The 21,212-nt window shown below is 38.3% G+C and overlaps 1 protein-coding gene across 3 annotated transcripts in view; it reads right to left on the reverse strand.

The window, feature by feature from the left end:
• Positions 1-21,212, reverse strand: part of LOC106876073 (uncharacterized) — a 143,285-nt gene that overhangs the window by 72,921 nt on the left and 49,152 nt on the right. For all 3 annotated transcript variants that reach the window (XR_016242711.1, XR_016242712.1, XM_014924478.3), the window contains exons 11-13: positions 16,825-17,785; positions 14,552-14,730; positions 7,595-7,723 (exon numbers count right to left, since the gene is read on the reverse strand). Coding sequence is in view for 1 of the 3 variants with exons in the window: in XM_014924478.3 (XP_014779964.2) it covers positions 7,595-7,723; positions 14,552-14,730; positions 16,825-17,785 (1,269 nt within the window). In the remaining 2 variants the exon portion in view is untranslated. The remainder of the gene's footprint in view (positions 1-7,594; positions 7,724-14,551; positions 14,731-16,824; positions 17,786-21,212) is intronic.

A 21,212-nucleotide genomic window follows, 5' to 3' on the forward strand; every position in this document is an offset into this window, starting at 1 on the left:
AATGTAAGTGTTAAGCTGACAACACTGAAATAAAGAATAAAGACCACTGTTTTATCAGATGGGTGTTCCTAGTTGGATAAGACTGAACACAATATTAACATTCAGAATAACAAACTTCATATAAAATAGAGATTTAAGTGGTTAGAATAAGAAACTAGCCAAGAAAAATCTATGTTAGAGAAGAGTATGAAAACTAGAGGATGTAGATAAGTTAAGAAGAGTTGATAACCTAGAAGTGTGCGAATGAGCATGTGTGGTTTAACTGTTTGAAAGAGAGTCTAATGAAAGCAGCACAAGAATGTAGACTATATATATGTCTATATGAGTGTTACAAACACACATACCCACAAGCAAATTAAATGGGCAAACAGACATAGGTATTAGGATGGTGTACTTTAATAATGGAACATGAAGGAAGTAGAGTATAGGAGTAATCACAGAAAACACAAAGCGTTAGGGAAAGTGGTTAAAAACTAAGGAAAACGTATTAGCAAGATAAATATGAGTCAGTAAATAAATGAATAATTACAAGTATGTGTAGATTCACATAAAGGTTAAAAGTAATGTGTAATGTAACAGGAAAGATTAAGTAAGTATTAGAGCACTCAGTGAAAATTTGTTGAAACATGTTATGCAGTATGTCATGCAAATTATGGTGGTCTAGCAGTGGTAAGGTTAAGTAAAAGATAAATAATATCTAAATGTTTAGAATAATTTGTGTGAGCATGACGAATTCCTTTTAGCGTGAGCTACTAAAGAAATTATCTATATATAAAGGATCAGTAGGAAACAGATAAAGCATTGTGATAGTATATAGGACAGTAATTCATCATCATCATCATCTAATGTCTGTTTTTCATGTGGTCTGATGGGAGCTGCACCAGATCCCTGTCAGCTGGTTTCTACAGATGGGTAGTCTTCCTGACACCAACCACTTTACAGCGTGAACTGGATGCTTCTATGTGGCACCAGTTTAAATGCTTTTTACATTGTGCCAGCACAAGTGCACTTTATGTGGCACCAGCATGGGTGCGACTTATATGGCACCGGCATTAATGCTATTTACACGGTCCCAGCAGGGGTGCTCCTTATAAGGTGCCAGCACAAGTGCTCTTTATGTGGGGCTGGCTTGGATGCTAATTACATGACGCCAACACAGGTGCATTTTATGTAAAATATGACAATGTTCAGAAATGTGCATTAGAGTAAAATATATGATGGCATAAAGGATGCATGGGAATATAAAACACCACCAATTTCAGCAGTGTATATTCAAGAAAAAAGTTTCTAGTGTATTAATGCATGTAATATCTAAAGCAATCTAGCAGTGTATTGCAAAACATTACTAAGATATCTTATTTATTACAGAAAACATTACTCTTTACTCTTTTATTTGTTTTAGTCATTTGACTGCGGCCATGCTGGAGCACCGCCTTTAGTCAATACGGAGTATCGAAATTTTAACTTATTCTTTGTAAGCCTAGTACTTATTCTATCGGTCTCTTTTGCAAAACTGCTAAGTTATGGGGACGCAAACACATCAATACAGGTTGTCAAGTGATGGAGGAGGACAAACACAGACACACAAGCACACACACACGACAGGCTCCTTTCAGTTTTTGTCTACCAAATCCACTCACAAGGCTTTGGTCGGCCTGAGAGTATAGTAGAAGACACTTGTTCAAGGTGCCACACAGTGGGACTGAATCCAGAACCATGCGGTTGGTAAGCAAGCGACTTATCACACAGCCACTATAAAAAAGTTAACAGTACAGTTGAACTTGAAGCAAGAAATTACGACAGCGAAAATATCTTATATGATTACGGTAATAAAACGTGCAAGAAAATACAAGGAATACATACAAAAAGCAGTCTTCAACAACAATCAAACACAAACCAAAACAAAGTAAGAAAAACTTTAATCATTTTCAAAGCCAGGAAAATCCTTATCATCGGATCTTATAAACCCGTTATCCCTGTTGCTCATATGACTATTGATATTATTGCCTTTAAATAATGCACCATCTGTTGTGCTGTCTGGAATGTTATTAGCACACACTTCTTAAAAGATTTCACAAATACTTCAGCCTTTCTTAGATAATCCCAAAACTGTCCCACTTACTTATGCACCTGTGCAAATGGTGGACCACTTCATTCTCCTGTGAGTGTGAGGCCATGATGTGGTTCTCCCAACCTTTTGTTCCAATGTTCTTGCATGCTCTGCTTAAATGGTACATTCTCATTATATATAATAGTAATAATAATAATAATAATAATAATAATAATAATAATAATAATAATAATAATTTGCGAGTGTAAACTGGGAATGCATACAACGAGTTTCTCTGCCCTAGGTGTACGGAAAACGCTCGGCAAAGAAATGGAAGAAAATTTGAAGAAAGAAGAAAAGAAAAACATAATAATAATAATAATAATAATCATAATAATAATAATAATAATAATAATAATAATAACAACAACAATAATAATGGTGATGCTTAAGTAAATATTATTATTATGGAATCAGGCTAGGTAGAAGATACTGTTTAGATTATAATTAGCCTATAGTAATGAGTGTTAACAAATTAGCTCATGGGAGGCCCAACTTTGCATATAGCACTTTGGGGGATTTCTAAGTAAAAAGTATATCTTATATGCCATAAAATAAAGTAATTAGTGTGGGGGTATCACTAACGTCTGAGCAGCTACAATTAGATATTAACTATTAGTGTAAGGTAAAATGCTTGTAATGTTCAAAAGTCTTAAAAGTTCTATGTAGGCACTATGAAATTTATTGTGGGTAGGGAAATTTATGTAGATACCATCATCATCATCATTTAACATCCATTTTCCATGCTGTCATGGGTTGAATGGTTTGACAGGAGCTGGTCAGTTGAAGAGCTGCCCGGACTCCATGTCTGTTTTGGCATGGTCTCTATGGCTGGATACCATTCCTAGAGAGTAGTGTTTGTTGAGTGTAAGGATTTTGGCAAACAAGGATTCCTATGCTTTCAGTTGTGCATAGGCTACAATGTCTAATATTTTTTCAATATGAATTTGTTTTTGATAAAATGTTCCATTTTAGGAGGTATTACTTATCTCTAGTCTTTAAGTCTTAAATGATGTTGAATAGTGAGGATCATTGTTTTGGGTTAGGTCTTAGCATGAATGATAGGGTGATTTAAGTGTTTGTTAAAAGGAATAGAAATGAGAAAAGTTGGTGTGTACTGTACATAATAAGTAGCATTTTTCACTAAACAGTTTGAATTCAGTGGACAAGTATTAGGGTAAATGTAATTGCAATTATTGATAATTGAACTAATATCAGGCGAAAGAGTTTGATGACGTGAGAAATTGAACTAAGCAGGGTGTAACCATCCTCATTATACACATATATATATATCATCATCATCATCATCATCGTTTAATGTCCGCTTTCCATGCTAGCATAGGTTGGACGATTTGACTGAGGACTGGTGAAACCAGATGGCTACACCAGGCTCCAATCTGATTTGGCAGAGTTTCTACAGCTGGATGCCCTTCCTAACGACAACCACTCAGAGAGTGTAGTGGGTGCTTTTACATGTCATATATATATATATATATATACACAGATATACATATATACTAGCTGATGTACCCAGTAATTCCTGGAAAAGTGGGGCTTATCCCCTGGTTCTGTTCTCGTAATTGATTCACTAATCCAGTAGTAACAATACAAAGTATGTAGCCCTTAAAATGGTTTTTGTGCATTTACAGATAATATTGAACTATCTTACATAGGATCTAGTTTTTAGGAAATCCCAATAAGTTATGAATACCAAAATCGTGAAGTCAGTTATGTAATAACATGCAACTTAGTTACCTGATAGTAACAATTCAAAGAAAGTAGCCCTGAAAAGGGCTTTAATGCATTCCCAGAGTATATAGAACTTAGGAGGAAATACCAATAAGGCATATATACCAAAATCGTGAAGCATGTTACGTAATAACAGGCTAATCAGATATGAGATAATAACAATTGAAAGTAAGTCTGGAAAGTTCTTCACGTAGCACCTGTCAATTGGCTGAAGTGACATGAAAGGCATCGTCATTCATGGTATATTGGTGAATAAGTCACTAATGGAAATAAGTGGATCTATTGTTAAAGAAAATACTATTTACCTGTTTAAGGGTTGTTATGGGTAAAATGCGAAAATAACTCTAACAGTTGAAATTCTATAAAAAGCCATGTAATTTGCGCACCTGCTTAATTTATGCAGGTGATTTTCAGGATAAAATTTATTAAAGAAAGCTATGTATGTATGTATGCATATGTGTATATGCTTGTATGTCTGTGTTTGTCCCCAACATCGCTTGACAACTGATGCTGTTGTGTTTATGACCCCCGTAACTTAGCGGTTCAGCAAAAGGGACCAATAAAATAAGTACTAGGCTTACAAAGAATAAGTCCTGGGGTTGATTTGCTCGACTAAAGGCGGTGCTCCAGCATGGCCACAGTCAAATGACTGAAACAAGTAAAAGAGTAAAAGAAAGAGTATATTCTTTTCTACTCTAGGCACAAGGCCTAAAATTTTGGGGGAGGGCTCCAGTCTATTAGATCGACTCCAGTACATAACTGGTACTTAATTTATCGACCTTGAAAGGATGAAAGGCAAAGTCAACCTCGGCAGCATTTGAACTCATAACATAAAGACAGAAGAAAAACTGGTAAGCATTTCGCCCGGCGTGCTAACGTTTGTGCAAGTTTGCAACCTTCCTTTTATTGAAATCATTATATACATATATATCATCATCATCATCATCATCGTTTAACGTCCGCTTTCCATGCTAGCATGGGTTGGACGATTTGACTGAGGACTGGTGAAACCGGATGGCAACACCAGGCTCCAGTCTAATTTGACAGAGTTTCTACAGCTGGATGCCCTTCCTAACGACAACCACTCAGAGAGTGTAGTGGGTGCTTTTACGTGTCACCCGCACGAAAACGGCCACACTCGAAATGGTGTCTTTTATGTGCCACATATATATATATATGTATATATATGTATATATAAACACACAAATATATAACATCAGTGGATCATATATCTGAAAAAGAAGCACACTGTAAATGTTAGACCAATAATGTAGTTACAGGAAGTTAATTATATGGCCAGTCATACAGTGATAAATTGTTTTACAAGTGCTTAGCTTTATAGACAACTTGTTATACTTGGAGTCGGCTATAAGCTTAAGCACTTTATGAATGCAAAACAATCAGTCACTTATGATTGGTCATATAATTAACTTACTGTAAATATATATTATACAGGTGCAGGAGGGGCTGTATGGTAAGTAGTTTGCTTACCAACCACATGGTTCTGAGTTCAGTCCCACTGCGTGGTACCTTGAGCAAGTGTCTTCTACTATAACCTCGGGCTGATCAAAGCCTTGTGAGTGGATTTGGTAGAAGGAAACTGAAAGAAGCCCGTTGTGTATATATATATATATATATATATATATATATATATATATTTGTGAGTCTGTGATTGTCCCCCACACCATCGCTTGACAACCGATGCTGGTGTGTTTATGTCCCTATAACTTAGCGGTTCAGCAAAAGACACTGATAGAATAAGTACTAGGCTTACAAAGAATAAGTCCTGGGGTCGATTTGTTCAACTAAAGGTGGTGCTCCAGCATGGTCACAGTCACATGACTTAAACAAATAAAAGAATGTGTGTGTGTGTGTGTGTGTGTGTGTGTGTGTATTCTTTCAGTTTCTGTCTAACAAATCCACTCACAAGACTTTGGTTGGTTCAGAGCTATAGAAGACATTTACCCAAGGTGCTGCACAATGAGATTGAACTCAAGATAATGCGATTAGAAAGCAAACTTCTTAACCACACAACCACGCTTATGCGTAAGAATATTATCAACTTCGTTAGGAATATTTCTTGTTTTTTTTTTAAACCTTTTTGTTAACAAACGAACTATTAAATTTATTCAGGCATAACAGTGAAACCATTTCAAGAATTGCATTCAATGAGCATATTAAGTACAACAAAGAACACAATAAATCAACCTGTTGTCAAAATTTCCCTTGAATTGTTAAAGAAACACTATACACCACATAAAAAAAAAAAAGAAAAACTAAAACCTTGAACAGTAATGTTATTAAAGTCTCCTATACCCAATGTCACTAAGTTACACATTTAGCACAGAGAGAAAAAAAAAATTAGCGAGATTTTTAATCTTAAGGATCAACACAAGGTGGTGGTCCTGAAATAGATAAGAGAAAAAAAAAAATACAGGTGCAGGTATGGCGGTGTCGTAAGAAATTTGCTTTCCGACAACATGGTTCATTCCCACTGCATGCCACCTTGGAAAAGTGTCTTCTACAATAACCACAGGCTGACCAAAGCCTTGTGAGTGATTTTGGTAGATGTGGAAACTGAAAGAACACTACATGTCTGTCTGTCTGTCTATCTCTATCTATCTGTCTCCCCCACTTTTTCCCTCTTTCTCTTTATGAACCCTTTTGATAGAAAATCTACCCCCCCCCCTATTTCTTTTTTTTTCTCTCTTTCCTTCCCCTTCCAAAAAAGAAAAGCTCTACTTTGTACCTTGTCTCCTCTGTGTTGAGCCCTGTGTGGCTAATAAAGAAACATATCTATCTATCTATCTATCTTCCTATCTATCTATCTATCTATCTATCTATCTATCTATCTATCTATCTATCTATCTATCTGGGTGGGTGTCTTTGTGTCTGTGTTTGTCCCCACTTCCCACCACTTGACACCTGATATTAGTGTGTTTATGTCTCCATAACTCAGTAGTTCAGCAAAGTGACCAACAGAAGTACCAGGCAAAAAAAAATATAATAATAATAATAAAAAAAAAAGCTCTGGATTGATTTGTTTGATTAAATTTCTTCAATGTGGTGCACTAGCATGGCTGCTTGTCTTATGACTGAAACAGGTAAAATGATAAAAAGATATATCACACTTTGCAGCTAAGACTGACAATTTGATATGGTTGGCCTAGTGCTTTTCTTTCTTTGAACATTAACAAATTCAGTGTCTCTGATGGCATTCTATCAGTTATTCTTAAACTGGAGTCAAAGATTTTAATTTGGAAATTGTGATAGTCATTTAAATGAATAAAAATGAAATATTCAGGATGAGCAGAACTGGAAGATTACAAATTGAGAATGGTTTAAAAGAGTTGCTATGTGTGCTGGCATCATTGCATTAAGCTCAGTTTTCCATGCTTGAATAGGTTGAGCAGATTATCTGAAGCAGAATTTTATGGGTTGATGCCATCTTGTCACCAACCATTTTAGCAACCTCTTACAACATGTAGGGGCACAGTGTATCTATTCTAAAACCAGGCTGTACATACCATAATTGAGAAGAATTTGTAAACAAACCTTTCCAAGTTTTAAAAATTAATTTTGAGAATCTACTGCAGCCATTGGTAAATCATTAGGGACAAATGTTTGATCTATGTTTGCTCAAGGATTTAGAATATTGGAACAGAAGACACTAGTCAGCAAAGAATGCATGAACACAATTTGATAATAATTTATTACAAAAGAATTACAACTCACCTTCCACCAAATAAAGTGGGTAAAGTCACTTCATATGCAGCTAGTTTCCAGATAACCCAGCGGTAATGATTAAAGAACCAGGCTCTGGATATCAGATTAGGGTCCACAGATTCAATTGTTAAGAATGATCTGAATGCAAAAGGGTAAAAAAAAAAAAACGAAAACAGTTATCAAAAAATCAAAAAATAGAATCGTCGTCATCATCATCATCATCATTTAATGTCTGTTTTCCACACTGGCATGAATAAGATGGTCTGAAAGGACCTGACAAAGCAAAATGAAAAAGCACCTTTGACTAAGTGGTGGGAGAATTTGAGAGTAGGGAAGTGGCTTTATATCAGGTGCTGGGGTGGGGAGTTAAAGTATGTTAGAAGGACAAGTGCAGGCATCTTGCTATGAGAAGATACATGGTTACCCTGCTAAGTATCTTCCCTATGAGGGTGAGAATAGGATGAAGATAAGATGGAAGTGATGGTGTGTCAGAGCAAAACCACAAAGAGCATGAGTTCAATCTCATTGTGTACCACCTTGGGTAATTGTCTTCTGCTGCAGCTATGAGCTGATTAAGGCCTTGTCAGTGGATCTGGTAGATGGAGGCCGAAAAAAGCCTGTTATATATCTCTGTGCGTGTGTGTGTATGTGTTTGATTCTGCTTGTTGTGATACTGTGTGCTAAATGTAAACAGATGTCATCACCATACAAGCAGTGTTGTTCAGTTGCAATCTTCTGTGCAAACATTTCTAGTCTTTGTGCTGTTCATTTTCAAATGACTAAAAGGAAATATTCCTTTAATTGACAACATCTAAGGGTTGGGGACAGGAAATGACATCCAGCTGCAGAAACCCTGCCTCAATGAAAATCATCTTGCTCATTTGAGCAAAGAAAAGTGAACATTAAAATGATAAAGGTGACAGGGTGATGGTGTTAAATGCTAAAAGGATTTCTGAATCATTTCATGACTAAATATTTAAGAAATTTAAGAAATTCACAAGCTTACGGTGATGAAACAATGGGTCATACGCAATGTTTTGAGAGTTGTTTCAAAAGCGGAAGAACGTCCCTGGAAGCTGATGAGCAATCTGGAAGACCTGCCACAAGTATCATCCTCAGAAATGTGGAGAAAATTCATCAGCTTCTGCATAAAGATTGTCAGAGGACAATCAATGATGTTTTGAAGCATTTGAGGTCAGCGAAAGTGACCAGATTTGTGGAGTGTGAAGAACTGGAATCTTCATGACAACAATACACCCTGTCACTGAGCTCTCCTCACTCGTGAGTTTCTTGCCAGAAACAACATGGTATTGCTTCTGCACCTGCCCTATTCACCAGATTTAGCAACTGCAGACTTCTATCTCTTCCTTAAGACAAAAATGCAGCTCAAAGGTCTTTGTTTTAACAACATTGTCAAGATCAAGAGTGAATCGTAGAAAGTTCTCGACTTGCTTATGGGAAATGACTTTCAGGCTGGATTCCAAAAGTGGTAGGAACGCTGGGACCAGTGTAATACAGTGCAAGGTGATTATTTTGAAGGAGATGATGTTAACACTTAGGTAAATAAGTTATTTCTGATTAAACATAACTACTCTGGGAACTTTTTGATATCATCTTATACATTTCCGTTTTTTTTTTCAACTACCACATTAACAAAAGGAAAACTTTTGAACATATGAAACACAAGCTAGCTAAAAGTCTGAAAACAAGCATGGATATTTAGGACAAACTTATGAAAATGCTTTGAACTAGCAAACAGTTAAGTGCAATTTTCTCCATTAAGTTTGTTCCCAACCAGTTTTTTTGACTCTCACACATCAGTTGCTATAAAATTTAATCCTTACAGCAGGAAACTAACTTCAGCAGACTTGTATCACAAGAAGAATGTATCCAAAACTGTTATATTTATACAAAGCAAATGGGATATGCATGAATTCAAATCTAACTAGCATGACACAAAAAGGAGATAAGAAGAAAAAGAAGAAAACTGAAAAAGAGATAAAAGATGAGGAATCTGTGCCTGAGGGCAGATACAGACCTCTCCCCTCGCACAAGTGGAACATCAAGAATGAGAGCTGGAGGAAGAGAGGGCTGTACTAGCACTAGGCTGGTATCCAGTTTCAGTTGAGTAGACTGAAGCAAAGTGAAATGATGTGCCTTGCTCAAGGACACAAAATACTGCTTGGTTTAGGAAGTGAACTCATAACTTTAGGATCTTAACCCCAACAGGTTAACTATCAGGCCACACTCCCTCACCAGTCAAGAACTAATGTCACTTTTCTTTCTGGCTTTACAATAGCCCCTCTCTACTTCTGCCCATCAAATGGCCACTTCACTAGCAATGTGCACCAAAGAAGAACAAAGAGTAATGATCTAATTTCTCCGGTTAGAAGGTGTGTCAAGTGCTGAAATTCATTGGAGGCTTTTAGTACAATACACTACCACATAGAAGTGTGTATCAGTGAATTGAGAAGTTTAAAACTGACCAGACAAGCATGACACACGAAAAGAGAGCAGGACACCCATCAATCTCCACCACTGACAAGAAGATACAGCAAGCTCGAGAAATGGTAATGGTGAACTAATGAGTTATCTGCAGATTGGTTGTGGTTCTGCCCATCAAATCATTCACGATGAACTCAGTTTCCATAAAGTATGTGCAAGATGGGTGCCAAGAGAGCTTACTGCAGAGCACAAGCACAAACATCTTGAGGTCTGCCAACATTTACTCGATCATTACAACAATGAGGACAAGAAATTTTTGAGCAGAATAGTCACATGAGATGAAACGTGGGTCCATTATTATGAGGCAGAATCCAAAAGACAGTGTATGGAGTGCAAACATCGTGGCTTGTCAATGACAAAGAAATTCAAACTCAGTCTTCCAAGGGAAAGCTGATGCTAAGCCTTTTTTGGGACTCAAAAGGGCTTATATTGGATGACTACTTGGAAAAGGGATGTACGATCAATAGTGCAATATACAGTGCTTTTCTGGCCAACGAACTGAAGCCAGCAAATTGCACCAAATACCGAAACCTGTTGTTGAAGAAAGTTTTGTTGTTGCCTGACAATGCACACCCACATGCTGCCACCCAGACCATTGAAACCATTAACTAATTGGGGTTTGAGGTGCTGGAACACCCTGCCTACAGCCCAGATCTCATCCCTTCCTACTATCATACCTCTGGACCGCTCAAACTTCGACCATGTGACCACAATAGTACCATCTATAAGCATGCTTGCACAGAAGGCTGAGTGACAATAATAAAGATATGTTATGGCAATGGTGCAGATAATTTTTGACTGTGTGGTAAGAAGCTTGCTTCCCAACCACATGGTTCCGGGTTCAGTCCCACTGTGTGGCACCTTGGGCAAGTGTCTTCTACTATAGCCTCGGGCCGACCAAAGCCTTGTGAGTGGATTTGGTAGATGGAAACTGAAGAAGCCCATCATATATATATGTATGTATGTATGTATTTTTTTTTTATCTACATGTGTCCAAGTGGGAAAGTGATGAAGAAGGTTAACAGGGAAAATAGATTTTGTATGTGGAAGATGTACAGGTACAATAAATGCTGAAAATAGGCAGAAAATAAACTCTGAGAGCATAGCTGTGAGAATAAGATTAGGCTGGGTAAAGTTCAGAGAGCTCCTACCTCTGCTGGTAATAAAAGGCCTCTCTCAGAGTGAAAGGCAGATTGTTTGATGCCTGTGTGCGAACAGCCATGCTACATAGCAGTGAAACATGGGCTGTAACAGTTGGGGACATGCGTAGGCTTGAAAGAAATGAAGCCAGTATGCTTCGCTGGATGAGCATTGTCAGTGTGCATGTTCAATAGAGTGTAAGCATCTTGAGAGAAAAGTTAGGCATAAGAGGAATCAGATGTGGTATGCAAGAGAGACGACTGCACTGGTATGGTCATGTGATGCAGATGGATGAGGACAGCTGTGTAAAGAAGTGCCAATCTCTAACTGTGGAGGGAACCTGCGGTAGAGATAGACGCAGGAAGACATGGGACGAGGTGGTGAAGCATGATCTTCGTACTTTGAGCTTCACAGAGTCAATGGTTGGTGACTAAGACCTTTGGCAATATATGTGCTTGAGAGGACCCATCAAGCCAAGTGCATCTGTGCTGGTGGCACGTAAAAGCACCCACTACACTCTCGGAGTGGTTGGCGTTAGGAAAGGCATGCAGCTGTAGAAAACCATTCCTAATCAGGCTGGGGTCTGGTGCAGCTTTCCAGCGTGGTCAAACCATCCAACCCATGCCAGCATGTACAATGATGATAATGAGGATATATGTGTGTGTGTGTGTGCTTGTATATATATAATACATACATATATATGTATGTATATATATGTGTAAGTGAGCAACAAAGATGTAATAAGTGTCAATTCGTTAAAGCCGTTTTGAGCATCGAAAGCATTACATCATTACAAAGAAAACCCCGTTCTCATCAGATGACCGCATAGACCGCAAGCATATAGGACAAGTTAGATATTTAGACATAGTCATATCACAAAAAGAGAGCAAATATTTACAATGATTCTGCTGCTAAATTTTTTGGCAGAATGAAAATAGGACAGTACAACAACAGACAAGCCAGAAATTAGCATAGGCTAGAATAGTGGGGTGGGATAAATGAAAGTAGTGACCCCATTATCTACACATTCAACACAATAGGGAGATTGTAGTCATCAAAACATCTAAAATTAGATTTTTAGGGAGTTATAAATCAATTAGTATCATGATAGGCTGTTCTGCTATTTGAGAAAATGGTACTTTACATCTGGCTATATCAACACCAAAGGGTAGGGTGGTAAATGAGAATGTCTGATTGGGGAGTGGTGATAAGAGAAAAAAAAGAGGGTGGTGAGCTGGCAGAATCATTAGCATGCCGGGAGAAATGCTTAGCAGTATTTCATCTGCCATTATGTTCTGAGTTCAAATTCTGCTGAGGTCGAGTGTGTCTTTCATCTTTCTGGGGTTGATTAAATAAGTACCAGTTACGCACTGGAGTTGATGTAATCGACTTAATTCCTTTGTCAGTCCTTGTTTTCCCCCCTCTATGTTTAGCCCCCTGTGGGCAATAAAGAAATAAATAGAAAGAGAAGAGGGGATAAGTGAAATCATAGTCATGGCTGGTGCTGGTGTCACATAACTGGCACCTGTGTCGGTGGCATGTAAAAAGCACTTTTTGAGCGTTGGACCTCATGGAGGAAAAATGGCTGAACTCCTTTCGAGTGTTGGGCCTCACGAAGGTAATGACCAAGACCTTTGAAGCACCTTTTGAGCATTGGGCTTTTTTGTGCGTTGGGCCTCTCGGAGGCAATGACTGCCAATATGTGGAAGAAAGTGGATTAGAAATATCAGACTTCAAATATAAACCAAAAAGAGTGTCTCCTAATATTGCCAATCAGGAATACAATAGAACAAGATAGAAACAGTAAAAGTAATACTGCTTCATAACTATAATAACTTCTGTTATAAAAGAAATTGTTAAGGAAATAAACTAGCTCATTAGGTAAAGTCTGTCACAGACATTTTTGCTTCAAGACAAAATTTAAATTCATTTAACTGTTAAAGAACCTTAGGTTTCTTGAATACGTTCTTAACCTTTTAGAAATGAAACCTACATTGAAGAAGACAAAGTCATTTCTTATGAGATACATAAAGAATTATTGTCTAACTTAAAAAAATATCTGAATATTCAAAGACAAACGAAGTATATGTTCACTTGAAAAGACTAGCTCTTTTGCCATTTTAACCAATAAATAGTGAGAGAAAAAACACCAGGAAAACTTCTCACTGTATCTTCTAGAAGAATCAGTACAAAATTTATTAACAGGAGTATAAGGGCTTCTCAGTTGTTCTTACAAGTGATTCAGCTATATTTAATCAAAATTTTCAGCTACAGATTAAATGAAGCAGTTATGGTATAACATTTTAATTCTTTAACAGTGGCATACTGCAGTCATTATTCTAGTGTGATGTAAGGCGGTGAGCTGACAGAATCGTTAGCATGCCGGGCGAAATGCTTAGCGTTATTTCCTCTTTCATCACATTCTGAGTTCAAATGCCACTGGGGTTGACTTTGCCTTTCATCCTTTTGGGGTCAATAAATTAAGTACCAGTTACGCACTGGGGTCAATGTAATCAACTGGTCCCCTCCCCCAAAATGCCAGGCCTTGCGCCTATAGGAGAAAGGATTATTTTAGTGTGATGTCTGAGTACAGAAAGACATATGTAAACAACTGAATTTTTAAATTCAAACTATAAGAATAATATTTTAGCAATTTTGAAGCAATTCTTTTTTAAAACATATTCTTAAGTATTCATAGAATTTCATTTTTTATAGTGGAGTTCATTTATTTTATGCCTGTTTTCCATGCTAACATGGGTTAGATGAATATATTATTGAAGCATTTGTTTTGTAGTCATGCATTTTACCTGTTGCTAACCCTTATCTATTTTCCAATTAAGGGTTGTTTTTATTCCACACATTTTCAAAGGTGCCAAGCCAGCAGATGATTTGTTGACAAGGAATAAGCCTACATGACCATTTGAAGCTCAGTGATTTTTTAAGATGCCCAAACATAATCAAATACATTAGCACACACAACAAGCTTCTTTCAAGTTCTGTCTGCCAAATCCACTCATAAGGCTTTGGTTGACCCAGAGCTGTTGAATATAATAGCCTGAACCCAAGACCACATACTTGGGAAGAAAGCTTATTAACCACACAGCCATGCTTGCATCTAAAGTACAGCCATGCCTACAGCTATATAGGCCATGCTTGTGATTATAGACACAGCTTAACAATAACTAACTGAAGATAGTAGGAAACTGAATATTTCTTTAAAACATGTTACAGAAAATTGTTAAATGATATTCTTATAAAATGTGAAGTCACAGAAGAAATAACAAAAATGGAATCAAGAAATGAAAATAATGAAACATTCACCTAAAGAATTCTTTTTTGCCAGCACTTCCTGAGTCATTGGGTACCAGTAATGCACCATCACCAATAACAAATTTATCAAAGTAGCTAATATTGTAGAAGTCAGACAGTTGAAAATGATAATTCTCCGCATTTGTAGAGTTGATGTTTAAAACACTTTGTCGTACACCAAAAGCAAAAAGCTGTAAATTAAGAAATTGAAAAGTTAGAAGTCAATGCATTTTAGAGAAATCATATGTGTATGACTGAGTGGAATGTAATGCTTAGCAACAGATGATAAGTAAGAATAAGGGAGAACTCAATAATGTGTAAGTCTATATTGTATTTGATGGCATAAAAGACACATCCTGATTTCAGTAGTGCATATTCAGGAAATGCTTTTTGTGCATTGAAGCCTATGGAGACCCAGCTTTGCATATAGGACTCTGAGTGAATTTTTCGGAAACAGTTTTTGAGGAAAAAAAAGTATGTCTTGTATGTTATCAAATACAGTATATGTTGTGGCAGAAGAAGACATGCAAAAGTTTCACTATGTTAAAGTTTCTATGAATTGAATTGCACAATCAAAGTAATCTTTTCAAATACATGAATCTTATAGTGAACACTACATGGTCATTATCTATATACTGCTGCCTTGAATGATAACATTCCTTATCGTATGCATAGCATCACAATGTGTAGATGGTACTCCTTGGAATTTATGTTATAATTATCTCTGTTGAGCAGAGTAAGAACTATCTTAAACTTTCTATATAGTAGACAGATATTCAGCCACACTGTGTGACACTTTTGGCAAGTGTCTGCTATAGTAGACACATATATTGTATATATGCATATCTATCTGTCTGTCTGCCTCTCTTTCTCTCTCTATATATGAATATGTAGATACATAGACAGATGTGCACACACACACACACACATATGTATAGTTACCAAAGACTTGTGGCTTACAGGTACACATGTGGTTGTGTGGTAAGAAGTTTACTTCCCAATCACATGATTTCAGGTTCAGCCTCACTGCATGACACTTTGGACAACTGTCTTTTAGAACACACACACACACACACACGCGAAAAGGTTTGGTATCCAGAAGACCCGAAATGGCAGGTAACGCTATGTAAGTGCTATGGAATGACTGTAGTTAGTCTCCTGGTTCGATAATAGTATAAGTGAGGAGTCTAGTGTGGGTTGTGTCAGCAAGTATATGTTGCATAAAATGAGACAACAAAGCCAAGGCAGTGTGAAATTTCTAGGACATTTATAAAGAGAAAGGTAGTCTTACAGTTGTTTCAGAGTTATGAAGGATATCCCTCCATCAGAGACAATATGAGAGAGTTATATAGAGGGAGCTCTACTATTTCCCTCTATTAACTCTCTCATATAATCTCTGATGATATCCCTGAAACAGCTGTAAGACTACCTTTCTTTTTATAAATGTATTAGAAATTTCACACTGCCTTGGCTTTGTTGTCCCATTTTATTTAACACACACACACACACATGCATATGTATATACACAAATTTGCTGATGTGGCTGATGACAGCACCGCTTGACTGGCATCCGTGCTAGTGGAACGTTAAGAGCACCATCCGAGCGTGATTGTTGCCAGAGCTGCTGACTGGATCCCGTGCAGGTGGCACGTAAAAAGCACCATTCGAGTGTGATTGTTACCAGTTTCACCTTACTAGCACTTGTACCGGTGGCACATGAAAAACAACATTCAAGCAAGGTCATTGCCAGTGCCGCTGGACTGGCTCCTGTGCAAGTGGCATGTAAAAAACACCATCTGAGCGTGGCCATTGTCAGTACCACCTGACTGGCCCTCGTGCCGGTGGCATGTAAAAGCACCCATTACACTCTCAGAGTGGTTGACGTTAGGAAGGGCATCCAGCTGTAGAAACTCTGCCAGATCAGATTGGAGCCTGGTGCATCCATCTGGCTTGCCAATCCTCAGTCAAACTGTCCAACCCATGCCAGCATGGAAAGCGAATGTTAAACAATGATGATGATGATGATGATGATGATGGCACACACAAACAAGCATATATCTATCTAGTTAATGTATACAACACAATAGTTGTTACTATTTTAGATTCTCTGAATAAAAAAGACTTTCTTTAGAATAAAATGAGCATTAAGTGAAGAGCCAGCACGTCAACATATCACCAGAAGAGAATATGTTTATAACTTAGCGACAGAAAGATGTTGCGTGAATAGTGTCAGTAAGATAGGTCAAGGTTTTTAAGCTGACAAAAGACAAATTATTTCAACTAACCTGCTGATGTGAATATTGAACGAAAGAAGTGTCTTTTAAGAAGTCCAAAATCTTGTGTTGTCTTTCTGATTGTTTCTGGGACATTAATAAACCAATGTTGGGTTGGATATTTTTATTTTTTTTCTTCATTATTATAGTATCTTGATCACATCGAGCTTTTTGAAAACTAATCAAATTTTCAGATTTGGAAAATTCTGAATTCTTGTTTTCATAGTTGGAAGCTACAGCGGAAGACAAGAGAGATGGATCATTTTTTTCAGGATTTATATCATCACTATTAATATTCCAATGAATTTTGCGATCTTTAATAGGTAATTCTTCACTTTTATTTCTTTGATGACAAGGTGCACTAAGCCCAGTTTCTGAATGGTTTAGACAATTTTCAGGGTAATTAGAATCTTGTTTTTCATGGTACAAAGAAATTGTGATGCATTCAGACTTGGTAGAAGCTGGATTTGTGCTTCTTATTTCAGTATCTCCCAAACTTTTTGAGGCTAAACATTTTCTTGTTATTTCATTAATATTACATGGAATTACATTTTCATGTTTCTTTCCAGTTGTATTTGATGATAGATCTTGACAGGAAAATGATTTGGGAAATTTTATATAAGGCAATGTAACTTTCTCTGCAGCTGTATCCTCAGAAACCTCTGAATATTCAATATCTGATGCATCACTTTTGTCAGAACTTAGTGTTGTACTCATGTCTGTTGGAAGTGATTTGAAATTACTACTGTTATTGGAACAAATGCTTTCTTTAGAAAATGATGTGCAAGCTGAAGGTTGATAACCTTTAAATATAGGTTTGTTCATTGATTCTTTATCTTTATTGTCCAAGATCGATCTTGCTTTAATATGTCTTTTATTGTCTGGCAGGGAAATGCCTGTTTTACGATAAGGAGTTTTGAAGTCAGATACTTTTGTATTCTGTGATACGATAGCAGTAGATTTCACAGAATGGCTGAAAAGACAAGTGAAATTCATATATGATTCTTTACAATAACTTTTTAATAGCGACTTTGGGATCAAGGCAAAATGGGTGCCCAGAATTAGACAGGCTTGGAGGAGAAGGGTGTGGAAGCTTAAAGACCCTGCAAACGGACAGAGACTTAGAGACAAGTTACTTGAAGCATTTAACGAAATAGAAGGGGATATAGCATCATACAACGTGGAAGACAATTGGAGATTTCTGCGGGACAACCTGTTGAAAGCCACCGACCAGATTTGTGGGTTGTGTAAGGTCCCCTCCCGACCCAGAGTAACGTGGTGGTGGAACAAGGAGGTAGACAGGGCTATTAGACAAAAGAAACAGGCTTGGAAGGACTGGAAGAACGGTGGTAGCAGGGAATTGTACCAATGTGCGAGAAGGGAGGCTAGGCGACAGGTTTATTTAGCCAGAGGGGAAGCAGATAAGGAAAGATTTGCCAATGTTCTGCGCCGTGAGGACCAAAGACTCGAGGTATTTCGTGTTGCAAGACAGTGTAGGAGAGAGAATAGTGATGTTGTAGGAGAGAAATGTGTTCGCATGGATGATGGTACGCTTGCATTAAATGAGGATGCAAAGAAAGAGGTCTGGAGATGCCACTACGATAGATTGCTTAATAAAGAGAATGAATGGGAGAAAGAGAGCCTGCCGTATGTCGACCCAATAGAGGGACCAGCTATCCGAGTTGATAGTACCTGGGTAGATAAAGCAATTAAGAGTATGAAGACCGGGAAAGCCCCAGGCCCATCAGGAATCACTGCAGAGATGCTCAAAATATCTGGCAGTGTTGGCTATAGCCTAGTCACCCGTATTACGAACCAGGTGATACACGAAGGAGTCATACCCAATGACTGGTGTAGCAGCATCATAGTCAACTGCTACAAAGGTAAAGGTGATGCTTTAGATACAAATAATTACAGAGGCATCAAGCTGTTAGATCAGGTTATGAAAGTTACAGAGAGGGTCATAGCCCAACTAATTAGGGAGCGAATCAATTTAGATGAGATGCAGTTTGGGTTCGTGCCAGGTAAAAGCACTACTGATGCCTTATTTCTAGTGAGACAGTTGCAGGAGAAATACCTAGCTAAGGATAAACCTCTGTACCTGGCTTTCGTTGACATGGAGAAAGCCTTTGACAGGGTCCCCCGATCCCTTATCTGGTGGTCAATGAGGAAACTTGGGATAGAAGAATGGTTAGTGAGAGCTGTGTGAGCCATGTACAGAGATGCTGCCAGTAAGGTGAGGGTTGGAAATGAGTACAGCAATGAATTCCGGGTAGAGGTAGGGGTCCACCAAGGTTCCGTCCTCAGCCCCCTCTTATTTACCATAGTCCTCCAGGCAATCACAGAGGAGTTCAAGACAGGTTGCCCCTGGGAGCTCCTCTATGCTGATGACCTTGCCCTAATTGCGGAGTCACTATCAGAACTAGAGGAGAAGTTTCAGGTGTGGAAGCAAGGTCTAGAATTGAAGGGCCTTAGAGTCAACCTAGCTAAAACCAAAATCCTAATAAGTAGGAAGGTAGATAAAACACAAACCCCTTCAGGTAGATGGCCCTGCTCAGTATGTAGAAAAGGAGTAGGTAGTAACTCTATAAGATGTACCCGGTGCAAGCTATGGACACATAAGAGGTGCAGCAACATCAAAGGCAGGTTAACTAGCAAGTTAGTTTTTGTTTGTGGCAGATGTTCAGGTGCAATAAAGACTGCAAAAAAACAGGAAACAACTTCTATCTCATTCCAGGGTGAAAAACTAGAGGTAGTCGATAGCTTCCGCTATCTGGGCGACCAAGTTAGTAATGGGGGTGGGTGCGCTGAAAGTGTAGCTGCTAGAATAAGAATAGCCTGGGCAAAGTTTAGAGAGCTCTTAACCCTGCTGGCGACAAAGGGACTCTCACTCAGAGTAAAAGGCAGACTGTATGACGCATGCGTACGAACAACCATGCTACATGGCAGTGAAACATGGGCTGTAACTGCTGAGGACATACGTAAGCTCGCAAGGAATGAAGCCAGTATGCTCCGTTGGATGTGTAATGTCAATGTGAATACCCATCAGAGTGTAAGTATCTTGAGAGAAAAGCTGAACATTAGAAGCATCAGTTGTGGCGTGCAAGAGAGACGATTGCGCTGGTATGGACATGTGGTGAGAATGGAGGAGGATAGCTGCGTGAAAAAGTGCCACACCCTAACAGTTGAGGGAACCCGTGGAAGAGGTAGGCCCAGGAAGACCTGGGCTGAGGTGGTGAGGCAAGACCTTCGTACATTGGGCCTCACCGAGGCGATGACTACTGACCGAGACCTTTGGAAATGTGCTGTGCGTGAGAAGACCCGGCAAGCCAAGTAAGATCGTTGCCAGTGGTTCTTGTGCGGGTGGCACAGGAGATGCACCATTTTGAGCGTGGCCGTTGCCAGTACCGCCTGACTGGCTCCTGTAGGATTTTCGAGCGAGATCGTTGCCAGTGCCCCTGGACTGGCTTGTGCGGGTTGCACATAAAAGACACCATTTCGAGCGTGGCCGTTTTCGTGCGGGTGACACGTAAAAGCACCCACTACACTCTCTGAGTGGTTGGCGTTAGGAAGGGCATCCAGCTGTAGAAACTCTGCCAAATCAGACTGGAGCCTGGTGTTACCATCCGGTTTCACCAGTCCTCAGTCAAATCGTCCAACCCATGCTAGCATGGAAAGCGGACGTTAAACGATGATGATGATGATGATGAAGGTAATTTAAATAATTCTAATCAAGAAAAAAATTTCATGTAGAGCTTTTCATAATTTTTAGCATGTTTAATAACTTAATTACTATTATTTTACTAGTAATGAAAGAAGCTTTGTGTTATTTAAAGTACAACTATAGAAAAATACCAAGGCATACCTGTTGCATGAAAACTGAATAGTAGAGAGGTAGTCAATGTACTTAACACATAAAGCACGATGGGCCATGATTGTGGCCATCAGGCACAGGTTGACAGACCACGATCGTGGCCCAGATAGATGCATTTAATTTATGGGTATTTATTGGGGTCTAATGTCACTCAAACGCTCCAATACACACCAGAATGCAAGAGGACTATTAGTTGAACTATTATATACTAAGAAGATATTTTAACTATTTTTTGTTTTTTTTATGTGTGTATGGTAGTCTCATTTTCATAAAATGTGCTCAGTAGTCCATGCTAATTTATATATATATAAATACTCGAAGCTGAAGTCATCATCAGGTGTAGGTGTGGCTGTGTGGTAAGAAGCTTGTTTCCTAATAACATGGTGTGGGAAACAGTCTCACTGTGTGACACCTTGGGTGAGTGTCTTCTACTATAGCCTTGGACCAACCAAAGCCTTGTGAGTGGATTTGATGGACAGAAACTGAAAGAAGCCCATTGTATATATCATCATCATCATCTAACATC

Source organism: Octopus bimaculoides, chromosome 7, assembly GCF_046866305.1.
Source record: "Octopus bimaculoides isolate indiv1 chromosome 7, ASM4686630v1, whole genome shotgun sequence".
NCBI classification, from domain to species: domain Eukaryota; kingdom Metazoa; phylum Mollusca; class Cephalopoda; order Octopoda; family Octopodidae; genus Octopus; species Octopus bimaculoides.